Source organism: Lissotriton vulgaris, chromosome 5 (genome assembly GCF_964263255.1).
Source record: "Lissotriton vulgaris chromosome 5, aLisVul1.2, whole genome shotgun sequence".
NCBI lineage: Eukaryota > Metazoa > Chordata > Amphibia > Caudata > Salamandridae > Lissotriton > Lissotriton vulgaris.
This window is the reverse complement of record NC_141693.1, coordinates 292,039,045-292,061,421: the sequence shown is the minus strand read 5'-3', so window position 1 is coordinate 292,061,421 and position 22,377 is coordinate 292,039,045. Positions and strand designations below refer to the sequence as shown.

The 22,377-nt window shown below is 44.1% G+C and overlaps 1 protein-coding gene across 1 annotated transcript in view; it reads right to left on the bottom strand.

Moving 5' to 3' along the window:
* The window catches only part of TNFRSF4 (TNF receptor superfamily member 4), a 94,323-nt gene that overhangs the window by 19,264 nt on the left and 52,682 nt on the right, over nt 1-22,377 (bottom strand). Inside the window, exons 3-5 of the mRNA XM_086921471.1 lie at nt 11,116-11,250; nt 7,285-7,348; nt 4,399-4,655 (exon numbers count right to left, since the gene is read on the bottom strand). Of these exons, the coding sequence (XP_086777597.1) occupies nt 4,399-4,655; nt 7,285-7,348; nt 11,116-11,250 (456 nt within the window). The remainder of the gene's footprint in view (nt 1-4,398; nt 4,656-7,284; nt 7,349-11,115; nt 11,251-22,377) is intronic.

Below are 22,377 nucleotides of genomic sequence, written 5' to 3'. Positions count from 1 at the left end.
ATGAAATAGTGGTAAATTGAATCTTCACAAAGGGAGACAAAATCCCTTGCATCCTATGTTACAGTCTTAGGCAGCAGAGCTATAACTGAGACATTACACGGTACAGCCTAGGTTGCAGAGCGAGCCCTTAAACACAAAGGTTGCAGTCTTACTAAAGCTATCTCACAGACACAAAAATTACAGCCTTAGAGAGGAGAGCTATCTTTCAGACAGGAAGTTTACAGCCATTGGAGGCAAATTGATCACTCAGATGTTAATGAGTCAGGGGCTCATGTAGACGATGGCAGACACAAAATATGTTTTAAAAAGTGCCGCTACTAGGTCTTAGGCCAATGTATGTTAGACCGTCCACATTCTTTAGGGCAGCTATTACATCATATATGTTAGGTCTCTTAAGCAGCACATGTGCTGTCTCTTCAAGACATGCTGAACCTAGAATATGGGCTTGGAGCACCGCCCATCTTTTAATTGGTTCCTCTTTCTGTCCTGAGTAAACACTGGCTTTTGTTGGGTTAAATAGCTTACTAGTACTAGTTACTTTTGGGCTTTTGTAACCTCCCATATGGATTGCCCCTCTTACGTGTGCTCTGCCCCTTACAGTTATTTATGATAATCTGTGAGCACTATTTCTTTTTTGCAGCTTGCCAGCTACTCGAACAATGCACTTCGTGTTTATCTTGGATTATTGTATTTTTTGTGACTTGTTTTTCTTTGTTGTTTGATCCCCACAATGCCTCTATCTCAGCCGCCATGCTTCATGTTTTGCCATGGCAGCCGTGTGCCTAACTTTACTCTGCAGGTTGCATGGGAAGTCTCTCTGGTCGCACAGAACAAACTGTGCTTAGGTGAGGGCTGAAACGTATGTCCTTATCTCATTTCCTGTTTTAATTTACTTTGGCTCTGACTTTCTTTACACACAGGCAACGTAATTGACCGCCAAGACAGCTACAACTGCGCTCGTGCATGGCGACCCCCTGCCCCCCAGGAGACAGGGTTTATGACACCATGCAAGTGGTGAACACTGGCATCGGATTCCAGAAAACCTAGTGGCTAGTGACGTAAAGTGGATGCTTATGCAGCCCCTCCTTTGTCATGCAAGATTCCTGTTGGTCATCAAGCACCACCATAACTATTGCTCAGTGATCATGGGAGTGATATGCTTTCAACAAATGACAATTTCCTCCAGAATGCAGCAGATGCACCGAACTAATGGGGCCCATTAGACACAAATTATAAACAAGTTAGCTAATTCTCGCAGGTTTATATCATGACCCCTACAGGCAAGAAATTTTCATGCCTGTTTGTAATCCGACTGTCGGGATTTTGATTTACTTCCATAACTAAACATACACTCTTTGGGATTCCGTTGAGCCCCCTCTGTAGGTCTTCCGGTGGGCTTGATGGTTATATGACAATGCCTCTATAACCAGCCCCCTAACGGTTTCCATGAGGCTGAACCTTAGGTAGCTTCTCAAGAATTTTACTTACACAGAAGGCTGTAAGGGTGCCTAACTGTAAGTGCAAGGTCTGGCAAATTGGTGGATCAGGGAAGGGAACGCCTTAGCGTGCATAGACCTCCCGATTCGCACAGTTGGTCCTGAAGAAAACCTTGCACTAGCATATAAAGGGTGAAACATGTTGACCATAATTCTACACAAACATTGATACTTTTTGGTCAATCTAGCCAACACCAGTATCACACTTGATTTTACTATATCTTGTGACTCCACATAAAAATTTTAAGGATTATCACAAAGATATTTTTAAATCACTCACTTGTAACACTTTTACTCCTTCATAAAAAAACAGCTCCGCTTCAGTTGCAGACGTCGAAGCACATCCAAGTGGCTCTCGGCCACTTGAGTGGATCCCGATGATGAAGCATGTCACCAAGCAGGTTGGTGAGTGAGGGGTTTCTTAAGGAAACTTCTCCATTTTGTGTCTTTCTCCATTTTGAATCACTAGGACACTGTGTCCTGGGGATACTCCCTCTTTGTTTTTTGGATATCTGCCCCCAGGGGACTGGGAGTGTTTTTCCCAATTAAATTTCCCTTACTCTCCCTTTTTGTTGATACCCGGTCATCAGGCACCACCATAACTATTGCTCAGTGATCATGGAAGTGATATGCTTTCAACAAATGACAATTTTCTCCAGAATGTAGCAGACGCACCGAACTAATGGTGCCCATTAGACACAAATTAAAAACAAGTTTACTGATTCTCGCAGGTTTATATCATGACCCCACAGGCAAGAAATGTTCATGCCTGTTTGTAATCCGACTGGCGGGATTGGGATTTATTTCCATAACTAAACATACAATCAGTGTTTTTGTAATCCATAGGCTCTCTTCACTTCCTATGACCCTTATTCACATCACTGTGTCTATTTGTCCTTCTTCTATGTCAGTTGTTGTGCATAGCACTCTTCTGTTAACCAACTCTAAAGCCAATGGTTGCTGGCTGCTAAGGCTCTGCCCAATGAAAATATTGTGAAGCAGCAGGCCAGCCAATCATATGGCGGAGTAATGGGTGGCGCCTAGTCCCTGGGGGCGCCAACCCTTCCAAAGAGCAACTGGTGAGTGCCACGTAGGTGGGAGTTACTTTGTTGTGCTGTACTTATATCTTTCACTAAGAGCCTTTTCAGGTCAAAGCAGGCAACCACCTTGGCCTATCATCTATTTGAAGTCAAGAAGTTGGAAGCCAGCCATAAGGATTCACAAACTTGAAGTTTGTGTAGACTCTACCATCACTTTTCAAACAGTTACTGCTATTATTCCTTCTCAGAGCGCATCAAGGAGTGTCTTGTCTACATCCAACATACATAAACACGACTTCTTTATCCATCTACAAGCTTCTCTCCCCTTCTTTAACTCAGTCACACACTTTCTCTACTACTCTCTCTAGTGTTCAATCGCCAATTAATACACAAATTACCTGACCCTCTCAAAATTACTTTTGAAATATTCAGTACAGCTCTGAACACTATCTAATCTCCATACCATATAATTCCAAAACAAAAATACACTAAACACACAATTTCAGCGCACAACTAGCAATTACAATTAAAACAAAATAGTACCTCTATCATCTATATCTCACATGCCCACTACCCCCTAACATCTCACAATTCCACTACCCTCACACGTAACGCCCTCAAAATCCATCTCTACTCTCCAAATTACCTACTAACACAGGCTACCTTCCTATAAATACTAAACCTCAGATCAAACCCACCTATCACTTCCACTGCCCTCTAATTAACACTTACACTACTCATTCTCTATCTTTCTTTCTCTCTCTTTCTTTCTCTCACTCTCTCTCTATCTATTCCCCTCTCTCTCTCTCACAACACTGTCTCACTCTCACACACTAATCCATCATTTCTCATACTCATTCACTTCATGTTTTTCAGCACAGTTTCATCACCAATGAATTAAAAAAATTAGCACCTCTAACACACATTACCTTCCTCTGCTTTCGGGGTCTTCTACGTACACAAACACGGCCTCTTTTTACGCCTTCAACATTCTCTACCCTTTTTCACTCTTTCACACACTATTGCAACTACTGTCGCCAGTGTTCACTCACCACTTCATACACAAACCACCAATCCTTCTCCATATTACTTTCAATATATTCTATATAACTCTCACCAATATATATTCATCATACCACATAATTCCAAAACACAAATACCCACCACAATTCCACAGCTAACAATTCCAGTACAAACAACATACTACCACTACAAACAACATACATGCACTCTACTGCAAACAAATAAGCATACGTAAAAAAACATTATTATTTACTTTACCAATAGCTCTAACTTTCACAAATGCGAGACTGATTGCATTGCAAATGCTTGTTCCTGGTTGGGACTGGTAGGGAAAATCTGGCAGTCCTGAACAGGAAACCAAACAAATGCTGCCGCCCTTGCCAGTTCTCTGGTGGAAAAGTGTCAACACGTCATAGCATTTGTACTTTGTATTTCGAAGTCTACTTCCTGCTGGGGAGTTTGTTTTTGAAAAACAAATAACTTTGTCCATGGGGTGCATTCAAAATAGCCTCTCTGGTGAAGGCACAGATTTCCTCACCCAAGTGTGCGAAGATCTTCTATGTATTGCTGTCAATACTCAGAAGTAATATGCTAAATACACGTTTATTTACAATCAGAGACAGGACAAGAAAGGGTGGAATTGCAGATGGTTGTTGCCTTATAGCTGTGACAATTGCAGGTGGTATTCTGCAGGGGGACCGTAAATTATCCCTTCAAAGACCTGTCTGGCCAACAAGCATACTGCCAAACACTAAAAAAAGTCCCTTAGACAACAATGGTATATCTCGGATGTTACTTTTTCCAGCCTTAGGTATCACAGCTAACCTTCACATCCTCACCTGAGGGGTACAGAGAGTCTGCGTTTCGCTTGGGCGTGGTGAGCGCATCCTTGGGCCTGGTCGTTAAAGTCAGTGTGCCAGGTAGAATGGTTGTGGGACCTGATGTCATGCTCCGATTCACAACACGTGACAAGGTGGGGGACACTGCGGCAGGTAACACATAGGAGGACACCGACCAGGGTTTGTGCTTCATGCTGCATTTAACATCTTTTTCTGGAGTTCCAGGTTCCTCAATCACTTCTCCTTTACTTGTACAACTGAGATTTAACAGATGGGAAAGAAGGAAAGGCAGGATAGAGAACAGACAAATGAATAATCGCAAACATTAGAAAATAGGGAAAAAAGAGTGAATTAGGATAGTAAAATAAAGTGAGGGGTTAAGAGAAAAGGGTGGGGAGAAAAATAATGAAGAACTATGTTAACCATCGACAGATACAGAAACAAATACTAACATATATAATTTCCTTAATCATAATGTTATAGTAACACCTTCCTACAAGAGACAGAGAAGGGAACTAATATTTTTTTCAGAGGCCAGCACACAATCCTACATAATCAGAACATTATAAAACACCATTGGGAAAATTCATTCATAGAAATTGCTACTCATTGCTTTTTAGGTCCAAAATCCTTTTCAACAAAGGTTGGATATGTGCTATTCGTTTCGTAACCATAGCTCACTTCACCTAAAGATAAGGGGGCAGATTTATGTTAACTGGCGCATCCCTAGGGATGCGCCAGTTAACATGCGCCACAGTGCGCCACAGCTCCGCCAGCCATGGTGCGCCGCATTTATAATGCGGCGCACCATGGTGCAAAAACGGCACAGATGCGTGACGCATCTGTGCCGGAAATGTGGCGCATTGCTGGAGTTGCGTCGCAAGCGCAACGCAGCTCCAGCAAGGCTCGGGGGTGCCCCATTTTAACAATGCTGCGTCAAGACCTACGCCTACTTCAAGCAGGCGCAGGCTTTTGACGCAGCATTGGCTTAAAAGTGACTGAGTGAAATCTCATAGATTTCACTCAGCCACTTTTGCGAGGCGCACCTGCCCCGGAACGCCCACCCTGCGCCGGAACGCCCACAAGCGGCGCAGGGCTTTACAACGTGACGCATCTGCCTAGATGCGTCACTTTGTAAATCGTTCGTAGGGATGCGCCACGTTTACGCCGCCTTGCGTGACGCAACAGCGGCGTAAACGTGGCGCATGGGCCTCATAAATCTGCCCCCTAGTGTCTATCTCTAATGCTGCCTCAACTCTGCTAAACTGTTCATCGGTCACCAATCCCAACTAAACATGATGCACATTTTACGCTAGCAAATGACTAAACCGGTGCGGCATACCTGCTACTTTAATTTCATTGTCGTGCAAATCAGTTAATAAGCTGGAAACTCTTATAACAATGAAGATGAACTTTAGAAGTTATTGGAACAAAGTCATCATTATTTGTCCAGTCTTTAATTCTTATCTTATAAACGTTTTTCAAAAGTCATAAACAACAAAAGCACTTTATAAAAATTTCCAGACAGTAACTCCGAGAGAAAATGTTGGTACAAACATAAGTTGCAAAAAAAGAATTGTAGGAACAGCCTGTAAAATTCGAAACAAGAGGCACAGTCTGCACCAGTCTGAAAAATACACTTTTTATCGGTTATAGACGCAGTCCACGAAAATGTTAAGCCAGAGACAACGTTTGCAACAGTCTGAACATGACAGTCACATTCACCCTACAAAAATTTAAAATAAAAAACAACGAGCAAAAAATCTGGACATGAGACGCACTGCAAAAACTTTGCACAAGAGACACAACTTGAACAAATATCTAATCAAGAGACAATGAATGCAAACAATCTTTACCATAGACCTAACCAGTAAAAAATGGTTATCAGTGCCAACGTGCAAGACATTCGAACATAAGATGCAGACTTCAAACATTCTGAGCAAAAGACCCAACCTAGAAATATTCTGAACAAAACGACCCTGCAAAAATCCTACCCGAGGGATAAAATAGTGTGAGATTGTGAATAGGAGACATAGTACAATAAAATTGACATACTAGATAAATTCTGACCAGAAAATATAGCCTGTAAACGTTCTACTGAATCCTTCAATTCAAAAATTAAAAAGGATGCTCTTTGGGGAAAAGAATACAGCACAGATACAAACATAAAACAATCTTCAGAAAACACAATCCACAAAAATTCTAAGCAAGAGACTCACTAAAAATATCAAAAAAAGATGAAAACTGAAAATATTAGATAAAGGGCTTATTCTATGCATATTCTGAAGACGAGACATCCTGCAAAATGTCTAAATATGAAGCAAACTGCAATAATTCAGAACATCAGGTTTCTGAAACGTAGACACACCTCCTACAAATGTTCTGGACACAAGACACAAAGTACGCAAAATTTACATGATAGGGATCCCCCAAAAATCTTTAGAAAATGCAGAGCCTGCATAAAGTTTGAAAAGAGACAGCATTTAAAATGTCCACTCTAGAGAAATGTAAGATTTTTAACAAGATACATCTAGCAAAATCTTATGTACAAGGAAGACTTCTTGAGCAAACTCTGATAAAAGGAACACCATGCTAAATAGCTACACAGTTGGCAGCCTATAGCAATTATACACAAGTGCCATTCTGCAAAAATTCTGAACAAGAGACACACCCTGAAAAGACCGGCACAAGACATAGAACCTGCTAAAGTTGTATTAAAGGCACGAATCCAACATAATGAAAAAGACGCGCCCAACAATAATTACTGAAAGTGACACAGCTGAACATATTCTATTCAAGAGACACAACCTACAAATATTCGACAGACTGATTACACATGAGATAATAATGTTCCAAGTGGCTAGGAGGGCAGAAAACGCAACTTACTTGGTCCACGGTCGGCACGGCTGGTTGTCGCTGGAAAAGTAGCCTTGCTGACAGGGGACACATTCTGCAAACAAAAGACGTCTTATTAATAAACAAATTCTGCAGTTACGACCAGGTGGTAGACATATTCGTACAGAGATCGCACCAGAGGAGGATGTAGGAATTGCTACACACAGGCCTGTGTATCAGAAAAGCCAGTAGGACTAAGAAACAGAGGGGTAAATCCTTGCCAACTAAGCAGCATCAACCTTTGGCTAAAGCCAAGGCCACTGGAATTGTACGACAGGGGAGGATCAAATTATGCGTCAGGGTTGACTGAATTATGCAGCAAGAAAAGACAGATCATGCTGCATAATGTGGCACATCTAGTGCCAGTATTATTGCATTGTTTTGTCTTGTTTACACATATAAACTTTTTCTGTGCAAGGGTTCCCCCTCATTTGTAACAGTTTTTCACTCAACTACAGTAATAGGCAACTAAAAGATGACTAGTTAACTTCTGTGAAGGGCTTTCATGGTAAAATTAGGTGTCACTTCCTTATTAGTAAAATTTTAACAATCTGAGGTAGAAACAATTTTTTAAGGATAAATCAGAAAATTATATAGCAGATGATGGATTATGTGGTTAACGTGGCAAATCAATAATTATGTGAAAAATGACGCAGGCACAGATACATATCATTCTAGTGTTCCTGGGTAAATTTCTTCCAGTAAAAAACCCTGCTGTGTCTGGGGGGAGATATTAGCAAGAAAGACTCTTTATTTCTATACTGTTAACTAGCAAGGTTGGAGGAAGGAGTCTTTTTGCCTTAGATAAAGTTACATTTTGCCTCTGCTGACCACCCAATCTACATCTTCTCTAACCCCATGACCTCCCTCGACACTTAAAAAAACATTCTGCCACATTACACACACCTCACTTCAATGTTCAGAGAATTAAAATCGTGTCTTCGCTATACAACAAATGAGTACTTCGAAAAAACACATCATGCCATGCTTTTCCTCCTCCTTACTACAATTTGGATAACTGTAAGTCATCTTTCTTTCTGCTTTCTGAGGCAGGAATGTATATCATGTTATGCTGAAGTGATTTCTGTAGGGCAGGCTGCCATTATTATGGACGTACAGCTCTAATAAAGTACAGGTATATTCTGACCTGGAATTTGAGAATCCCCTGTAGACCCTAGTCTGATCTTGCTGCATCATCAGCTGTGGGTTTTTGGTTGTTTACCGGGTTTCAGTGTGGCATAATTATAGGTATTTTTCTGTTTTATGGTGTTTGATGGGTGTGGCCTTAGCAAATCTATTGGGTCCCTACTGGGATATTTGGCAAAGTATGTTGGCCAGCACGAAGTGTGTTGGTGCAGTATACACAGCTGCAGGGCGCTGCCGAAGAACTCAGATAGTCATCTGTTAGCCTACCTGCACTATGCTGGATGTATGTTAGGAGTCCTATTTAATGTCGTCTATTGTACATCGCTTTGAGGCTTGCCGAGAAATGGAGTGATGTTGCAAGCATGGCGATACTCAGGGCTTTAAGTGGGATGAAAAAACTGGGGGTGTCTCTCAAAGGTGCGTGGCCGATGTAATTAAGGCAGTGGGTTAAAAACACTTAAGCAAAAATGTATGTTTAGCATAGTGTGCTGCCCTACTGGTATTTTGCTGTTTCTGTCATTGCATCCAGATATGATACAACAAGTAGCATCATATCTACAACAAATCAGGACTATTGGCTTTGTCAATGGTTGTTAATTGCATAAGATAAATACGCAGCAACTATGGTTTGTTGTATATAATATTGAAAAAGCTTCCAATTAAAGAACAGGTGAAACCACGGCGATGTTGCTGCTCCTGCGTTTCAAAAAGACAAGGGAAATCCAGAAAGAAAATGACTCTTTAAATGATTTCCCTCCCCCTAGAACGCTCACCTGGCATGACGTCACGCCGTAACTTCTCCACTAGTGGGAAGTGAGCAGGGTGAGCACGGGCACATCAATGTGCCTGTGTCACTGCAGCCTGGGAAACATCGGACCGCCTGTGCCGGGGCACAAAACAGAGCCTGATAGAGACCCGTTTCGAGACCCCCTTTAAAAAGACTGCCGGTGCTCAGCACTGGCAAGACCCGGCCCACTTAGAGGCCTGGCGATACTCAACAATATAACACACAATATGATGGACGGAATGTTGCACAATGGCAAAACATTTACCCCCAGTCACAGATCTGGGTTTAATCCATCATTATTTTGCTCATCAAGCCACCCCAGTTCAGACATGGCCATATGCAAATCAGTCTTGACCCTGTGCCTCACGGGAACAGTCCAGACCAAACTGCCAAGTCATGTCTTCCCTGGACCGGAATCAAGCATCCTAGGACCGGTTTCTGGCTATCAGCCGTCTTCAGCCAGGATAGCTTGAAACACAAAGATGATGCAATGGTGGAAAGCTTCAAAAAGTCTCATTCCCTGGCAATCGCTTGGACTGCATTTCAGTCTCTTGCACTACTATAAAACTCCTCAAATGAAATAGCCATTCAAGCAAAGGCTGAAACAGGCTATGTTGCAGTTTAGAGTGGACATGTTTTGCTTGTTTGAGTTGTACTGTTCCTACTGGGTTAGGCCACACGCTGGCTGGCATATGGTGGTCCCATGTCTGAACTGATGAACTGCAATGCAGCTGTGTGTAACTACCAGTAGCTGAGGTTAATTCAAGCATTCTACCCATCACCTTTTTGCTTCTCAGTCTAACAATGAAGTCAGCTCAGTGCTTCAGCCCCATGATCTCACAAACTTCACACCTTCTCGCCCAGAACTTTATCACTCTAGACCAGTGGCTAGATTGCCTCAGCCTCGCACTGGCCATAATAATCAGACAGTCCTACCATAACCTAACATTAAATAACATATATTTGATGTTTTTAAGAGCCCCTATATTGGAAGATTACTGATGCACAGATTACTGACGGCAGTCTAAATCACTTGATTCTCTCTTCCTTTTCCCTGCACTTACATAAATGAGAAGGTGTATGCACATTAGAAGAGAGGCACCATAATAAGAACACCATAAAACTGAAAGAACATTGTCTCACTCAACCTCCTGATTAATTTGCTCCCTTGTGAGGGTCTACATCGAATGCCCCAGGGCTTTAAGTGGGCCAGAGCCTAAAGCAGGTGCTGAGATAGGCTCTCCATTTTTGCCCTCACCCTCAGCGTGAAAAAACAAATCTTAATTCTGCAATAGCACCACCCTTTACTGCCTTTGATGTGACTTCAAAGAGACTCGCTATAGTTTTTTTTACAGCTCATCATTTCAGCACTGAAGCATTTTCAATATTATATACAATAAAGCCATATCTGTTGCTTATTTATCTTATGCTACTAACAACCATTGACAACGCTTGTAGGAGGTGTACTGTTGCTTGTTGTAGGTGTAATGTTACTTGTATTATATACCAGTATGCAATGGCAGAAGCAGCAAAATACCAGTTGGACGGCACACTATGCTAAGTACAGATTTTTAGCTTAATTGTTTTTAAGCCACATCCTTAATTACACCGACCACGCCCCTTTGAATTCCCCACACACAGTTGTTTTCATCCCACTTAGAATCTGGGATGCCCCATACATGTTTTGATGTTTGAATGGGCCACTTAGGCGTAACTTACTACAGTGGTGTAGCGTGAAATGATAGGGCACTCTGGTCATTGTCATGGCAGGGGGAGTGGGACGTCATCAGTGGTAACAGGAGAAGGGGATTGGGAGAAGGATGCTCTGATCAGTTTTGGCAGCCGCTCCGCTGACAGGTAGGATGCTGTTGTTAGGGGCGGTGGCTTACCTTGTGCAAGAATTTGGCGGCCAGCAGGGCACAGGCAGGTGGTGTTCCTTGCGTTACCTGGCTTTGTACCCCGGGGGCACGAGCAGATAGCATTCTCTTCCTTGGTGCACTTCCGTACTTCAGTGCTTCCCCGATCTGGTGGAATACATACCAATAATGATGTAAATACTGCTTTTTATTAAATGTGACACACTGTAATAATAATGTCAGGAATAACAATGATAATAAAGCGTTGTGAAGAAAGGGCCCTTTGTTAGACTACATCTTCCCTCTTTGGCAGAGGCTCTTCTGCAGAACCCTCAAAGGCTCCTTGAGGAAATATTTTTCACCCATTGTATGAGATGCATGGTCTAATAAGTGTCATCAGCATTTCCACCTCTCGGGAGTTAGGCTGGCATTAATTCAGTAGCCGACGTGGTACCACTTCCATGGGTAGGAAAGACCCTTATTATGGTTGTTACTGCCCAAGTCGGGGATGGGAAAGGGGCACCTCAATTTTCCTTGCATGTAATGAACCCTGTAGCACCCTCAGGTAACGACTACCATTCCCAGCCCTACCTAGTTCCCCAGGTCCATGCATGTTGTTTATCACAACCCCTAGTCTGTGAGGATTTCAAAGAGAAATCTTATCTGAATAGTACATTTTTTAGAAACTGAAACACTTGAAGTTGGGTTAAATCTTAGTGTAGGATTGAGGGTGTAACACAGTATTAGGCCTCGTACTCTCAAGGTTCGGTCTCCATTCTGCAATTACAATGACCATTAAAGGATAAAGTGAGCAAACAAAGACTAGAGATTTCTGGCTGGGTGTAGTAGAGAGCCAGTTTCTGCAGGTAGAATGGGTGGGTGGCTCAAGATGCTATAAGGCCAAAGCAGAGGACCTTGACTTGGATCCTGGTTTTAGTTGGAAGCAAGTGGAGAGCTTTCATGGCACCATGATGTGGTCGCATTTGAGGTTGGTAAGGTGCTTTGGGCAGCCTGGTTCTGTGGTTCAAATATATCTGAAGTAAATATTTTGCCTCAATGTAGTTCACAAAATATTGTTGTTTTGGGTGTAGATATTCATTATTAATTTCAATGTAGCAATATTTTTGTAAACAGTACATAGGCAACTACCTTTTTTGTGGTATGATATTTAGGCCACAGAATTCTGGTACTAAACTGGTTCTCTACACCTTTTTGTCTTGCAGTGCAGTTCTTAGTGAGATCTCTGGTGACTATATTGCAAAGTTCTAGATGGGCCTTTAAGATGTGGCTCAGTGGTGATTGCTTTGGAGTGCTGGGAGAAATTGTCAAAGAGAGAGCTGAAGGTTGCTATCATTGACCACTGCATAGACTGGAAAACAAATGACAGTTCAGAGTCACAATGTATCCCTAAGGTCCTGGATTTAATGGGGGTAGATGGTGGGGATTCAAAGATTTTGGGGTAGAGATAGGAAAACATGGCAGCCGGTTGAAACTCGGTCACCGAGGTTCCCGAGGGAGTGAGATGTAACCGAAGCCCCCTGTAAGGTCTCAGTGGATTTGGACAGATGAATAGAAGCAGTGGTCATATTTAATGTACAGGAAAGAAAACGTAGATTAGTGCGCGAAGGTGAGGAGTTATTGGCGGAGTCAAAAAGAAGAAGCAGCGCCTACCTTGCATCTGCTGTTGCCCCTACGTTCTCTTTTTGAGCGAGACCCCTCGGGGGGGGGCAGGTGAGCCCGTGGAAGACGATTGCACGGCACTCCAGCCGAGCTCGTGGATCGGCTTGGGCAGAGACAGCACAGGCGCCGGGAGCGCCGGTTCCAGCAGAGCTCCATCGGGTCGGAGCAAACAGAGCAAAAGGCTCTGATGGTGGCAGAGGGTGGGAGGTCTTTTTTCCACACTGCGCCACAGGTAGGGAAACAAACTGTGGGGATAAAACTTGCTGGGGAGAGAAACGCTAATGGTGCTAATAGTGCTGTGGTGGTATATGCTAATGGTACTAATGCTGCTGTGGTGAGGAAGTCATTGGATTTTGGTGTTGGCTAACTAGACATTACGCCCTCTGAGAAACAGGGGAATACCGGGTCAAACAAACAAGTTAACAGTGATTTCTAGGTGGCAGAGCTGGGAGAACCAAGAGAGAAAGTCACCCCGTCCAGTGGCTACAATTTGAGAAGGCTGGAGGTTAGAAAAAAATTAAAGTGTGCTTCAAGTGCTCAAAGTAAAGCCAGTAAGAAAACCACTGAATTAGGTCCCGCCCTTTCTCTCCAAACTGATGGGGAGTGGGTGACACCGAAAAAGAGAGGACCAAGAGGGAGAAAGAGAGACCCGCTATCTAAGGTTAAAATTACCCCCTCATTAAGGGCCATCTTTAAATTAGCGCCCACGGCAGTGGAATTTAATAAAAACACGCTAACTTTGGTAAATTCGGGAGCGGACGGAGCTATCTTGAGCCCTAATAGATTCAAGGTATTAGGTGAGTTTCTTGAAGGTGGGGGCCTTTTTTCTTAGCTCCCTGAGCAAAGCAAATATCAGTACAGGTAGACGTGGGAGCTCTCCTCCACTACGGTAAAATGAATATGCAGCTCTCCCAAACAGAGGTACTAGGTAGTAGAATCTCACCAGGAGCACAGACCAGCGTAGATGTGGAGCCCTCGGGTGACATAGCTGGTACTCAACTGCAACATAATTTTCAAGAGCAGACTCAACTGCAGACACAACCGCACTCAGTTACAGACCTCATTCAAATACTAACTATGGAGGTGAAGAATAGATTTGAGACTTCTGAAATAAATCAAAAAGAGATTAGAGCATCCTGCGACAGTTTGGAGAAAAAATTGGATGATCTTACAGCACGGACGTCACAGCTGGAATGCGCAGTAAGAGACTTAGAAGAGAAGTCTGAGGCAAATTCAAAGGAGATCACAATTTTAAATGGGAATGGGGCCATGCTAAAGGAAAAGTTAGAATCGATGGAGAACAATCAGAGAAGAAACAATCTTCGTATTCTAAGAGTTCCGGAAGGGTCTGAAGGAGAAGATATCAAGGTTTTTGTGGCGAGATTGATTCAACAAGGTGTACACGTAGAATGCTCAGAATAAGACTTGATTAAAGATATACAGAGAGTCCATAGAGACCCCTTCAGACCAAACGCAAATAAATCAAAACCCAGGAGAATACTAGTCAACTTTCTTACCTATAAAATAAAGGAAGAAATACTTTCAAAAGCTTTACAGCAGAAAAGCCTATCAGTAGATGGGATTGTTTTTGATATAAGATCTAATGTCTCCCAAATAACAGCCAGTAAGCAATGGGAATTTGGTAAACTGATTAAGCCATTCAGTAAATGGTTGGCGACGGCGTAATTAGGATTCCCTGCTAGTTTGAGAGTTATGCATAATAATAAAATGCAGACTTTTCGAAATGTAGAGGAAGTCAAAGCATTTCTCAAATTAATATCAGACTCTAATGCAAAATAGGAAGTAGAGAATGGTTTTAGCTCTGGCTTGATAACTTCCCTATAGTCTCTACCCCCTATTTGATATCTCTACAGACTTATGGGTATATGGTCTATAGCTCTGCCTTTTCATTTCTTATCTCAGTTGTGGCCACAAGTAGCGTTGTCGATCTTGAGTAAATTTATATTTTGACATTTTTTTTAATGCACTGAGTAATGTTTATCTTTTAGATGTCGAACTTTGGGAAGTCTCCTCAGGCGTAGGCCATGAAGAAAAAAGAAGAGGAGGGTTTTCCAAACAGGGAAAGGGGGGAGCACAGTAACGGGTGGGGGAGCAAAGGGAAAAAATACAAACAATTAGCTGTCCTCTTTTAATTCTCTGGAAGTCTGATCATAGAGGAGTGATGAGAGTGAGGATTAGAAAATGAGTACCACTAGGGAGGTTCATATAGAGGTACTGTCTTGAAATGTTAATGGTCTTAGAGTGAAGCAGAGAAGGGAAAGAGTTTTACAATATATAAAGGATGCCTCTGCTCAGATCATAATCCTACAAGAGACTCATTTAACAAACAAGGAAACTATGGAGATGTTTAAGTCCAGAAGATGGATTTAGAAAGTAATATGCACAGACCACAAATTAACCATAAGAGGTGTGGCGATTCTTGTTAAAACGAACCCCCAAATAGTCATTGAAGGTAGCTGAGTTGATAAATTAGGCAGATGGGTAATAATCAAAATGAGATGCTATAACCAGATCTATACAGTGGTCGGCTACTATGGACCAAATTTAGATGACCCCATCACATTTAGTAATTTACTCTTAGAACTCTTAGACTTTCCTGACCCTATCATAATGGAGGGAGATTTCAAAGTGGTGCTGGATGATAGGCTAGATCGTTCCACCAAAAGTAGAGCTACAACTCACATTAAACACGCTCTCTAATCATAAACTCAATTAAAAATGTAGGCTGGTGCGATATCTTGCGGGAAAGGAAGGGATCTTTAAAGAGTTTTACGTTTAACAACAAAAAATATAGGCATCAGTCGAGAATAGATTTCTTTTTAATCGATCAAGTTATAAAAGACCTGGTAATGGATGTCTCTTCCTTATACCCCTGAGCACACAATTATCAGTAATCAGTCAATCAAGTTTCCTTGGTGATTCCAATCAATCAGCAAGCCACAAATCATATAGAAAATGTCCTTGGATTGTCCTTCAAAGTTTAATTCCAAAATGTTCCAAATTCGTATCCAATACTTAATTCTTCTGTACATCAATACAAGTGGTGAAGGACAAGTTGCCAACACGTGTTTCGTCGTGTGTACATCTCACACAATGACTTCCTCAGGGCTTGAAGCTATATATGTAATCCTCTCTAGGACTTCTGTTCTTACTCCAACAATATCCGACCGATGTCCACTGTATAGCTGTTATTGACTTAAACTGGGGTATCCTATCTTCATTGTCACATTCATTCCACTCCAATAATGCAGGTCCCTGTGTGCTGGGGCGCAATATATTTCTAAGGTTAGGCTCAGTCCCCAGTCAAATCCGCACCAAACAGTAATAGCTGTGATGCAAATCACGTATCTATAATCAAGGACCGGGATCTTCTCGGTTAAGTCCGGAACAGCATCACAGTCCCGACCCGTAGTTCAGCGGCAAGTGTCCTCGCTGTGCTCTGGCGTCTGGTAATGGATGTCAGCCATGTAGGATCTCATCTACCGGATCACTCAGCCATAACCCTACTTTTGGCCCCACTAAACACGGTATGCCAAAAAGATGGACCATCGATTGTACTGATTGATGAGGAGAGAATGAAAGAACTAGGGATAGAATCCCAGCGGTTTTTTAACAGAACCTTGACAGTGCCCCAATAGGCGTAGTATGGGATGCCTACAAAGCCTTTCTAAGATGAAGGATAATGTCTATTCAGATCTATAAATATAAACAACGCAAGGCAGAAATAGCTTCCATCGAAGAGAAGATTAAAATATTAAAACAACAGATGCAGACCCAAGAAAGGATAGAGGAAGATGGGGCGGTTGCTATTGAAGCCTTGAAAGTGGAGTTAAAGGGTATCCTGGAAAGAAGAATACATGAGAGATGGAAAGCTGTAAAACGTGAGCCCATATCAGTATCGATGCCCAGGCTGCTGGCGCTGTGCGCCTCTTAGTTCCCATTCTGAATAGTTACCAAATAAAGAGACGGGCGCTGGGAGCAGGAATCACAAGAACAGGATTTATTTACTCATGAGGAGAGCCTGTCATTTCAGACACGAAACAAGGTGCCATCGGGAGGTGCTCTAACAAAGTGAGCTGAGATACCGTCTTTTATACTTTACAGAACACTTGGCATTACAATCAGGACATTGTGACACAAAGAAAAGACATCCCCATAATCCTCGTGTCAATCCTACCCCACATATGTTTACAATAGAGATCCTTGAACTGCCGATAAGAGAAGGGGCAATGACGCAGCTGAGTGTTCCGCTGATTATTAGGAGATGTGCGCCTGATCGTAGCCCAGGGGGTGGGGTGGCCAGGATCAATAGTGGGTCCTTTGAAGAGGAGTGACTCCATACAATAAGTAGTAAACATTATCTCCTGGCTTAGGCGATGACCTCAGACATGTGTGGACAGTCAGTCGCGGAGGGAGGGTTTACTAACAGAGGGGTTACTCATGAAAGGAAAGGAGGTGCTGGTCAGGCGCGGCCGTGACTCCCAAGGACAGGGTCTTGCAGAAGAAGAAGGTTTATGACTTGCCCGTGTGAGGGAGAAGGGGAGGGGGGAAGTCAGGGTGTACACAGGGACAGAGTCGCACAGAGAGAGATCTTATGACCCGTTCATGAAAGAGCGGGGGCAGTCAGGTGCAGCTGGGGAGGGCTATGTCAGCTGAGGCGAAGGATGCCTCTTCAAGAGGGAATGGGGGGGTTTGCGTGGGTCAAGCAGAAGGGTTGCCTTTCAGGGCAGGGTCGCGCAGAGGGAGAGGGTTTCATGGTCTATGCATATGAGAGAGGGGGGGGGGTTTCAAATACGCGCAGAAGGGAAGCCGATGATTCTAATGAGCGGGAAAAAGGCCAGGGTGCCTAGAATGGCTGTCATGTGCATATGGGTATGGGCTTTTACTGGCGGAGTGATGCGGTCAATATTTTATGGTATTCATGGTGCTTACAGGGAGAGGAGTGGGAAAAGGGAAATGAACGTCGCTTATGTACATCAATTTTTCTAATTTTCCACAGTCGCCCCTTTTTACATAACAGAGTTCATTTTTTTTGTAATTGATGGGGGTACATATAAACAGGCGCGGTTGAAGAATTAGCATTTGTCAATACTAACATTTGGCATATAATCATGGACAGTTGATGTGATGGGCAGAATGCAGCACATAGGAAATTGCATTTGTCGAGTTCCTATCATTTCAAAAGCACTACATAGCATAAAGGTTTCTGACTTAAAAATGTGACCAATGAACATTTTGACCAAGCAGTTGGGGGCGGAATTCAGTTCAATACACAAGATCTCTTCGTCACAGTGTCTTTTTAGCAGTGAGCCATCACTGGTAGGCTCTAGTCCGTGTCCTTTCGTTGGCGCTGTTGAGCACCGGCGGTGGAGCTATAGGTCCAGCTCGGGTCCATCCTTACGCGTTGCAGGGTGCGGTCAGTCCTCTGCTGTTAGACCACAGTCCTGTTCCCTAACCAATCCTTTTAGTGGTGCCTTATGCTCGGCATCCATATTCCTGCGGCGTACCCCATTTCCACCTGGATGCTGTTCTTCCTTTCGACAAGAAGTCATGTGGAAAAGAGGGTGTGTGGTTTCGATAGTCGATGGGAGTGAGAGGGCGGAGTGGGGGCAGATTTTCCTGGGGCACACCAAAGGGACCAAGGGAGCAAATGATAACAAGCAAGCAAGCCCATCAACCGGGCTTGAAGAGGGGGACGGAAGCTTCAGGCACGTGTGGGTAGGCGGACAGAGGGCTTCAGGGCAGCCTTTCATCCTTTCGTTTACCACATTGGAGAGTGCTGCCTCGTCCCGTATTCCTGTCGTGCTGGGGCTCCACCTTTGGTCGAGGTCGCATGTGTCCCATGATCTGCGGCCAGGCTGTGTGTCACGTCCGACCCTTCTCCTCCGGTGGTCGTATATCTTTGAAATAGGTACAAAACAAGCTTTAGAGAACTGGTCAGGGGAAGACATTTATGCATGTGAATTCCTCCCTCAATCCTACGCACTTGGGAGATACGCTCATCGGTCACAGTCAGAGGTTTATTACCAAGCAGTGCATATGTCAGTATTCCTACTGAGTTCATTCCAAGTTTTATTCATCGTCTATACATGTCACATATGGAGAAAAGTCAGACTCTTATCAACTGTGCATTTCATCAAACTCAACATTTCGGAACCTCCAGGGAGACTCGTCTTTCTAACCTGAGCCTTAACAGTCTAACATTTCCCTTCAAAGCTGGCTAACCTTTTCAAAACAGGGCGAGGGCGCTATCATCGAGAGTCAGGGTAAAACAGGTTTTTCTCGAGGGACGACAGTTACTCATGGTCATCATGTTTATATCCGGGACAGCAGCTGGGGTCAATCAAGTGGTGCGGGGACGCTTCGGGCATTCGCGCTTGGGTGCAAAGGGGGTGGGGCAATCTGGGCGTTGGAGGTCAATCTAGACGTTGGCGTTCGTCTCTGATGAACTAAAAAATAAGGTGCCATTGACATACAGTTCCCCTATAAAAGGCCAGATTGGGGGATTTTAGTCATCTTACCTGTCCTTTCCTTCTCAGCCAATTCGAGTTCATTCATTTTGCAGAAAGGAGAGGTAGTAATATGGCGAGATACGATCATTTTAGTTTTGGTCAATTTCGCTGAACACCTTCGCGTTCAATAAGTATCCAATCAGACTGGTGCCGGTGGGGCACAATTTTACCACAAAGAGGAAGAGGAAATAGGGAGACTCTCATAGAGAGTGAGAGTCGTCCGCAATCTAAACGAGCCATTCGGTACACGCATGACATGTAGAGAGAGGGAGAGAGAGAGAGAGAGAGAGAGAGACGTGTACGAAAATAGGTCATTTAGTGCGCTCACAACACAGAACAGCAGGGGGTCGGGTAACGGAGAGACGCAAACAGAGGGAGGACATAAATCCCTACAGTACACACACAAACTCAGACGAAGGAAGACAGTACATGTATTACATATATAAGACATTCACGACAAAACATAAAACAAATATTGGCCAGAAAGATCTATCTTTACATCCTGCGTATCTTTAATATCCTATTTACCTACGTGCTTAGCTCCTTTTACCTTTCCCTCCTTTTCCCTCTCGCTTGCTGTCTTTGCGAACGTTCTCAATTGCCAATACTTACGCCTCGGTCAGCCGGTCAGAAATTAACCTGGTCGGGCTATTTACCCACGGTTGGATCTTAAACCATTTTTCAGTTTCTTCCTTTGGTGGGAAGTTCTCCAGGCTGAGGCAACGGCGGGTATGGATCGGGAGAACAGTCGGACAGCTTGGTTATATCTATAAGAGTGTGAGAAGGAGGCGGTACATTTTGAACATCAGCAACATTCCTAACTTCCCAGACGGGTGGTGCCTTGGTAATCCTTACCCCGGCACTCTTCTTTGTCCTTTCCCTATCTAGTCAAACGTCTAGTTACATTATTTAACATGCTATTTCGAGTCAATTTTCGTCATACAGTACCCGTCAAGTTTCTATGTCAGTCCATCCTCCCAGTCGCTACATTCTAAGGAGGAACAGTCATGTCTAAGTCTACGTCTTTTTCTTTGACAACTCATCAACATAAGGGCTATGCTCATATTCCCTCCTTCCCTTTTCGTCGGTTGTTTGATCATCGCTCTTCCACACTTCAGTCGTCGTTCCGACGCGACCTGCAGAAGGGAAGAGAAAGAAGGGGGGTGGGGGCAGCATTCAAACCACATCAGCATGCAGTAGTCCGAAAATGTTTTTACTTACTACATACTCGACCTATCTCCATGTAGTGCATTTCTCTACCATCTCGGCGTTTAAGCCCAGTGGGACCAGTAGCATCAGATAGATAATCATCGATGGTCTGTGTATCTACACGGATCGCACGATCGTGGCCTTATAGGTCGTGTGCAAGGGTGGCGGTCAGGTGGTATTTCTGTGGTGTCGTTTTAAGGGCGTCTAAAACACTTTTCCGGCTGCCTGTGACACATAATGTAGCTGCTAAATATCGGGCCCTTTTAAACCTTCTGCCTTAATCATACTGTACGTTTCTTATGTTGGTGACAGTAGCCATACATTTCAATAACATTCATAAAATACAAACACTATGAGAATATTTGCGTGTTCAAAAACTTTAATGAAAAGGTTGGCGCACAAATACGGGCCTACAACCCAGTGGGCCGGCTATGGAGCAGACTGGAACTGTGCATAAGGGAAACGAAATCGGTGGCCATTTATTTCATAAAGTGCAGTAGTGTAATGAAAATCATATCGAACTTTCTTAAGCGCCAAGTATAATGTGTGTCAGGCGTTCAACAATATCATCTCATTATTCTACTATTTGCTCAATATCTAATGTATATTAATTCATTGTTTAAATGCTCACTCCGTGCCTATTTCATACCGATTCATAGCTGTCAACACATAATTAGTACCCACTCTAAATCAGTTCATCATCCCAACACATAATCAATGTTCATCTTATCTACTTTCATTGTCCAAAAACTGCATACATATCCCGGGGCATCAAAGCTGAGCAATCGGGGTGCAACAAGGATTCCTTTTTTTAAAAAAAAGTCTCATTTCGTGTCGGCGCCATTTTGGGCGAGGTCAGGCAAGTCCCAGTATAGTCAGATTGCCTCCACTGACTCGTAGTAGGACCAGAACCTTCCGTTGGTAGTTCAAAAGTTTTTCGCACTGTGGTAACAGTCTAACAATATGGACCATCAGTCAAAGAGTGGGGAGGGCGGCAACAATTTTTCCTACCGGATCATTCTGGTGTTCCACCGGAACGGAACAAGTCTGTACCTTTGCTGTAGTTTAGCCATTTCCAAACTGAGGCTGGCGCCGGCAGGAGTGCGTCGACGTCGTGGTTCCCAGTGAGGGGGACGGGGGCGCCCATGTGGAGGGATCGGGGTGCCCCCCCGGCTCTCATAGAATCTTCAAAGTTGAGGAGAGAAGGCATGGGGCGTGTGCCCGTCCCGGGCAAAAGACCGCTTTTCGATGTTGACCCTCTTTAAGCAAGAGCGTTGGGGTGTCGCTGGAAGCCTCCACCTGGAGGGAGGTGGGGGAGGGTCGTTCGCGCCGCCTCCCCCTTCCAGCGACCCCGCGCCGTTCTTCGGCTCCAGCGCTTCGGTATTGGCCGTGCCGGCTATTGAAGATGGGGGGGGGTCGGCGGCTGAGGCAAGACATCCCCCCCTTGACATGTGGCGGGACTACCTGCAACTGTCCAGGCGTTGCCGTGTGGCTGGACTACCTGTCACTCTCAGGCATTGACATGTGGCGGGACTACCTGTAATTTTCAGGCGTGGTCATGTGGCGGGACTATCTGCAACTCCCAGGGTTGTCCGACCTCGCCTTGGCTCCGGTCCTCGTCGATGGCCAGATCAGGCAAGAGAGGGGGTGGGGAGTGGTCGGTGGCTGAGGCAAGACAGCTCCCCCCCCGTGGCCTGCAGGGCAGCAGAAGAGGGGAAAGGGAGAGACCTCCATGATTCCTCGGGCCATCCACCCTACAGCCTCCCCTTCCGACTGCGGCTAGCCGAGCCCTGCACGCATCGAGGCCTCGCCTTCCGGATGGGCGTAACCGCGGACCTGTTGCACTTCGGGAGCTTTCGGAATGGGGGTAGGT